Below are 7212 nucleotides of genomic sequence, written 5' to 3' on the forward strand. Positions count from 1 at the left end.
ATATATTTATGTAACCCCATCCAATGTCAATGAACTAATATATGATACATAATAAAAATTATCGCTCTAGGCTAATCTTATTAGTCGAAATGTTTGAAATTTATAGCGTTATATGAATGTCATAAAAGACGAATTTTATTAGTTAACATTTGTTCGTTTTTTTTAAAAAGCCTAGACATTTTAATTTATTGCATTGCATTTACATAAGCCTACTTTTCTATATAAAAATTATATTATATTTTTATATTATATTATATTTTATTGTATTAATATTATTTTATTTTATTTTTTGAATTTTTCTAATTTTATTAATTTTATTTAATTATTCTTATTTTATTTTATTATTTTATTTTATTAATATTATACTATATTGTTATATTATATTTTTATATTTATATCAAGATTGCATTTATTTAATTTATACAAAATGAATCTGAAATACTTTTTTCAATACAGAACGTTTTCAACCATTACGCATGCGTGCGTAACATGTCCCAATCGTATCACCTTCTGAAGTGAGGCAAATGGAGCATGCTCTTAATTAATCCATGGAGATGCTCTAACGCGACGCGAACATCTAGTCGCCATATTGGTTCCGATGACGCGAACGTATTGGAGCGTGTTGGGTATATTGCAGTATGCGACGCGAATAAACTTACAATTTCTATCACATGATAAAAATTGATCCCAATCCAACTTTTGCTGCGCGGCGGAAGTAGTATTACATCATTTCTAGGTAGGCATGTTCAGATTCCCATCTAGATGCTCCCCAGGTGTCATGTCCTTGTCTAATCTACGATAAATAACAAAGATGGAGTGATACTTGGATGACACTAGAATGGAAATTTGAACTCGACATCTAATGACTCCTGGGACACGATTCCGTAATCTGTCGATAGGAGAGTGTTTTACGCTCTCAACAATTATTGATGTCGTTGCGCAATTTTTTCACCATATAAAATATCTGCGCAACGACTGTCGGTAGAACGTATAATATAAAAACAATTACGAAATCGCACCCCTGCACGAACGCGACAATGCTTGCCGCGCGACGGAAGTTATCGCACTAACCAATAATTCTATATTCTTAAATTGGCCACATGCAAAACTTTTAGAAATAATGTATTACTTCTGCCGCACGGCAAAAGTTAGATTGAGTTCAACTTTTGTCGCGCAGTGGAAATTACTTCTGAGCAAGTGAGATATTGATTGGCTATCGCGCCAACTTCCGCTGCGCAGCAAGCGTTGCCGCATTTTATGTACAGGAGTCATAAGCCTCAGCAAAGAACTAAAGGCAAGAAAAATCATATTAAATAATCACTAACAAATGATTATTGCTAACTGATATGCTGATTCACTGGATCCGACATGCGATAGCAATTAGGTACCTTCATTTACGCAGCGGTTAGCGCAGAGAGTATTATTTAATTCTTGTTTAATACTCGATTAACAACAAGGATAAAGAAGGTGCGATTACATGGAGCGCGGAACGCGGTACGTGGTACAGTAACTAATAGTAACTAACTAGGCAACTAGAAATCCGCGTATCATGTACTGCATATTTCTTTCGCTGATATTAAATAGTACATGGTTTCCCAATTGCTTAATTAGTTACTATTAATTACTATACCGCGTACTGCGTACCGTGCTCCATGTAATCGCACCTTAAAGATACCTTTTCATGCGTCGCTCATCGCTTATCTTCCAGCGATATAATGACGTCATGTAATTGCTGGCGACGTGATTATGTAATTGAATTTTTCCAACGGCAAGTGACATCGCTTAAGTGATAGCATTATGATAATCAAATATTAAAATGGATGAAGAGGTAAGTATTGAAATATATAAAATTAAATTGTAAATAACATATATAAAATTTTAAATAATTAATAATTACATTTTAAATAAAAAGTGCAATGGTGATTATATCTTACTATATATATTATATAGGTTATATCAAAAGTATAAAAATAATATTTTGCGATAATATCTATATCTAATAATAACAAATAATAGTAGCAAGCAAGTATTTAAATAAGAAATAATTAAAAAAGTAATTTATTATTGAAAAACTATTCAAAATATATTTTTATAGAACGTGTTTTATGTTCAATATATGGACTGTGCGAAACAATTTGTAACTTCGATGATATATCTACACATGAGTGTTTGAGAGGATATTCTAGTTACTGATGAAAATTTATACTTTTATCCCTTATTAGGTAAAGAATTGTTATAAACTGTTTTAATTAACTATTTTAATTAGTTATACAAATAATATTAAATTTATTGTATAATATTTAAGACGATGGGGAAATAATTGTCAGGAGAAGTTTAAGAAGTTCAAAGCTCAAAAATAACAGCAGCATTATTCTTGCAGAGCAATAATATTGGTAAGATAATTATGATTCCTTGAAATTTGAAAAATATTTATTAAATATAATGTAATATTTACTAAATAAAAACACATTATATTTAGCTAATATACATATATTACTGATTCAAAAAATATCCAGCTAAGATCAAATACAGATTAAAAGAAAGAAAAATTATCTTCTGAAGAAGAAGAAATATTAATGTTAGAAATACAAGACCACAATTGTGGAATTTTTGGTTACCTCTCGCTCAACGAAATAAAATTATAAAATGTCTGTGGCAAGAATCAAACGCTATAAATGCTATAAAATAAGAAATATGTTTATACAGTAATGTATACATTATCTAATTTTTCTAATAGATATTCTAAGAAAAGAAATATTTGTTTATATAGAATATTTTAACAGGAAAATTGAATACAATTAGATGTAAAAATAAGTTTAAAAATCTCCATGATACTATAGAAGATTGATAAATTCTGGAAAACTACCGAATGGGTCGACTTCAAAAAGTAATATATATAAGTGGAGACATGCTAAAAGTATGGAATTTCTTCGAGATTCTTGTTTACAAAAAAGGTATATAATGTATTTATATATCTTATGTATCATTTATATACCTTTATATACCTTTATTTACATATTCTGTAAACAAGAATTAAAATGGATTGAAATTTTTTTCTATCTGAATGCGTATTTTAAATAGCAAATACTTTTTTGGATTTAATTGAATTTAACTGGATTCAATTAGATTCAATTGGACATACGAAAAAGGGCATAGTATAGTATGCGTTACATATATTATAGCATTTTCCTAGTTTTTCGATACTTTTCGAGAATAGGGACCCTGATACCGAACGCAGATTGACGAAAAGCTGGTTGTAGGGATAAAATCCCTGATCATTTGTTTTGCACCAATCAGCGTTCGGTGTCAGAGTGCTGTTGCCCGTATAAGATTGCTTTCGCATGTAAAGCTAGTTCATTAGTCGCAGCGTCGTAAGCGTTGCGGCCCAATCAATATCAATTTAGTTCGACTCTGATTGAACCACAACGCTTGCGACACTGCGATGCAACTAATATAGAACCAACTTAGCATAAGCGTAACTTGTGTCAGCCAATCAAATCATTTCAACTAGAATAATGCGTAGTAACTGATACAATTTAATACGATTTGATTGGTTGATACACGAAGGTAATTAAAGAATGCTGACATTATCGACAATTGTTATAAATTTGCTATTATTAACATAAATATTTGGCTCATATATTAATAAATTCATGATTTTTTATTACATAAATATTTCATAAATAAATATGCAACTTGTAAAACTATAATATCCTATATATTGCAGAAAAATTACAATTTTTTTTCTGCAGTTATCATCTCTACCGATAATCAAACTTTGACGATAACACTGAAATCACAATTTTAAAGAAAACCGAGTATTATTGAGTTCTAAATGCATAAATACGTCTACTAAACTAATAAATAATAAAATTAGTATAATATTAACAGTTTTTAACTCTTAATCACTTTAATATTTATAAGGACGTGAACACCCATAAGGATGTCGATCTTTAATAGTATCTCGTAATGCAAGTTACGTTTATGCATGTGAAAGCAGCCTGAGGATCCGGACTTAAGCCTGCGGCATACGCTACTTATTTTCCTGCTGGATTATTAGCTGAATTAGAATCTTGCGACCGTATTGGCTGCGATGCTGTTAGTGCCAGCAGCGGAAGCAGCAACCAATCAGTTGGGCGATACGAGCAATAGTGTAAAAAAAATATTTTTTGCGCCACTATAAAATCGCCTCGTTGATTGGTTGCTGCTTCTGTTGCTTGCATGTGAATGCATCTTAACTTTGATGCTGTGTAATCAGAATAAACGATATAAAGAACAGAAGTAACAACTCTACGTACTTTTTTCGTTATTCATGTATAGTCAACTGTCTTTACAATGTTGACAGTTTTTGACTGATTAGGAAGTTTCAAAAGGAGGTTAGTTTTCTGAATTATCTCGAATTCCGGTTGTTAGTTATTTGCATATTTGTCAGATCTCATCAGATCTAAGGGTCTCGAAAGTTGAAGCGATTGTACTTTATAGTTTTTATATTTTGATTTAGTAAACATTTGGAAATAATTAATCTCGAAATATCGAAATGACAAGCGCAACATGTATCAAGTGAAAGAATATTTTTATTGAAATCTTCGTGGAAGTCGATCAACGATGACGCGAACAAACAGGTTTGTCTTTCAAACGTTTGCGAAACGTTGATGTAATAAATTATGATACCTGCTTGGTAATTATTTAAAATACTCCACCCCACTTAAAATCTTAATAAAGATATATTCATTCGAGTTTATCACGTTTTCACTGAAAACGAAAGAATCTGGCAGAAAAACGTGGCATTCAGCTTCATGAATCAAGTTAAGCATTAAAGTTGGAAACTTTAGAGATTAAGATATCTGTTATCCCGACTCAATATAGCGCTGTGTATATACGTTCTGCATTAATTACACAAATTCACTGTTTTGAAAACAAATTCACCATTTTAAAAACACAAATTCACTGCTAATGGAAAGAATTTGTATTCGTAAAGCAGTGAATTTTTAAAACAATGAATTTGTGTAATTAAAGCCAAACGTATACATATTATATATAATGCTGTATCGAGTCAGGATGACAAATATTTTAACATTTAAAGTCTCTAATTTTAATGCTTAATAACTTGATTCACGAAGCTGATCGCTGCGTTTCTTTTGTTGCCAGAATCTTGCGTTTTGAGTGAAACGCGTCGAATAAATAAATATATTTTTAAGATTTTAGGTGGGATATTCTGTATTAATAAAATTACTTATTTAATATATACATGTGTGTACAAATGTATTTGAAAAGACAAATATATAAAAAGAAATTGAAAAACATTTTTTATCCCTAATAACTTATTATGATTTTGTAATAATTTTCTATTTGAATCATTTAGGAAGAGATGTCGCAACATAGAAGAAGAATCTAGCGACTTTATGCCATTAAGCAAACGAATTAATAATCTTCATATCAATGGTTTATCTGGCCTACGAGAAAACACAGTGGAGAATATGGAAACTGATTGGGAAAGTGGAAATTTCATGTCATCTCCAAGTTGCTCAGAGATATCTCAAAATTCATCACCCAGAGGCAGTTGTGGTTCCAGCCAAAGCAGTTTTATCAGTGATTACAGACCAGATTTGAATGCGACAGAAAATCCTTTTTATTACGAGAGCAATAAATTGCTCTTTTCTTTATACATGGAACGTATGCAAAGGAGACCAGATCTCTATTGACGAACACACGTTTCACTTGTAAAGCATCTTGAGATTTAAATTAAGTCTCGCTGTTTTTCTTCTGCTATGTGATATATATGATAATTTTTGATTTTCCAATCGAGATCGATTGGATAATGGTGAAGCGTGCATATCACAGCAATAAAATTGATATATGAAACTTTAATCGGAAGCAGCATCTATGGATATAAGATTCAATAATGTATAATCGTTAAAGAATATTAAGCATCTTTTATTAGCGCATATAATTGTGTGTAAGTGAGAGTATATGAATGTAAAACCATGCAAATTTGTAATATTCTTTATTTGAATTATTTCTCATATAAATCATCCCAGGCTTATCATTACATTCTTATGGATGCGAATTTTCATTGGCATATGTGATGTAATGTGGAATTTGATGCACGGCAACTCGGAACGCGCGTATGAAAGATTGGGATTGCAAAAATATGAATAATCAACAGGTGAATTTGAAAAGAAAGTATTGGCAAGGAGCAAGTATTATGGAGCATAATTGATTATGATTCGTCAGTTTCTTAAGGCTTAAATTGAAATTTGTATACATCTATTGTAGATCCAGACTCACGAGTAGAGATGACTGTTGAATTTTGGGCCGATACTCGTAGTCAGTTCTTAATTATTTTAAGAGTGTTTCAATGTCTTGGGATGCCAATAATTGCGGCTCTCTGATTGGTTCATGACATGTTGAACCTGCATTTTGATACATAAAGTATCACAATTACTCTGATAGCAAAGCCTGTGGAGATAGATTTTGAACAGAGCCTGTTATCAATTTTTAATTGCAAAAAGGCACCAAATTGTATACAAAATTTGTATTATCTGACACTGTCAGCAAATTGCTGCCAGAAATGTAACAAAGCCTGCTAGACATGCTATGCCAGCAGATTGATAGCAGAAACCGAGCAAAGTCTTGCATAATCTGACGGCAGATTGAGAGCAGACTCTGCTCGGTTTCTGCCACCAATTTGCTGGCATAGCCTGTCAACAGGCTTTGTCGACAAATCCAAATGCGGGCACAGATGGTTGTAGTCAAAATCTGATAAAGTTTGCTGCCAATTGGCCCCAAATTGCTAACATTTCACGGTATGAATATACCACCACTAGGAGATCGATTCAGTAACTTCAAACAAAGTGAAAATTACAAGTGAGCAAATTTACTAGATGTTAACCAATGAAATTATTAGTATTCTAGTAAATTCGCTCACTTTTGTAATTTTCACCTCGTTTCAAGATGCAGAATCGATCCTCAGCAGCGGCGATGTTTCGAGAATGTTTCGTGCGCATTCGAGGCTCAAAAAAGATGGCAGGACAATCAATGTTGGATCTTAACTTAACCTCTAGTGAGTTGAGTATCCGCTAGGTACGGGTCGAATCGAATTGCTCTGTTCCGTGGATCTGTGGATCCTTGTTCGCGTAAAGCGTGGCGTGACGGAACTTGGAATTTGGAACTCAGAAGAGTGAGGAAAGGAGGGATCAACGTGATGGAGTG

The 7212-nt window shown here is 32.1% G+C and overlaps 1 protein-coding gene across 1 annotated transcript; it reads left to right on the forward strand.

The window, feature by feature from the left end:
* Positions 1–4605: 4605 nt before the first annotated feature.
* On the forward strand, positions 4606–5862 carry LOC105622906. Its single transcript, XM_012204314.1, has 2 exons — positions 4606–4622; positions 5363–5862. Exons 1-2 carry the CDS (start codon positions 4606–4608, stop codon positions 5700–5702), a joined length of 357 nt encoding a protein of 118 aa, XP_012059704.1. The 3' UTR covers positions 5703–5862.
* Positions 5863–7212: the final 1350 nt, after the last annotated feature.

Source organism: Atta cephalotes, assembly GCF_000143395.1.
Source record: "Atta cephalotes unplaced genomic scaffold scaffold00050, whole genome shotgun sequence".
In the NCBI taxonomy this organism is placed as follows: Eukaryota; Metazoa; Arthropoda; class Insecta; order Hymenoptera; family Formicidae; genus Atta; species Atta cephalotes.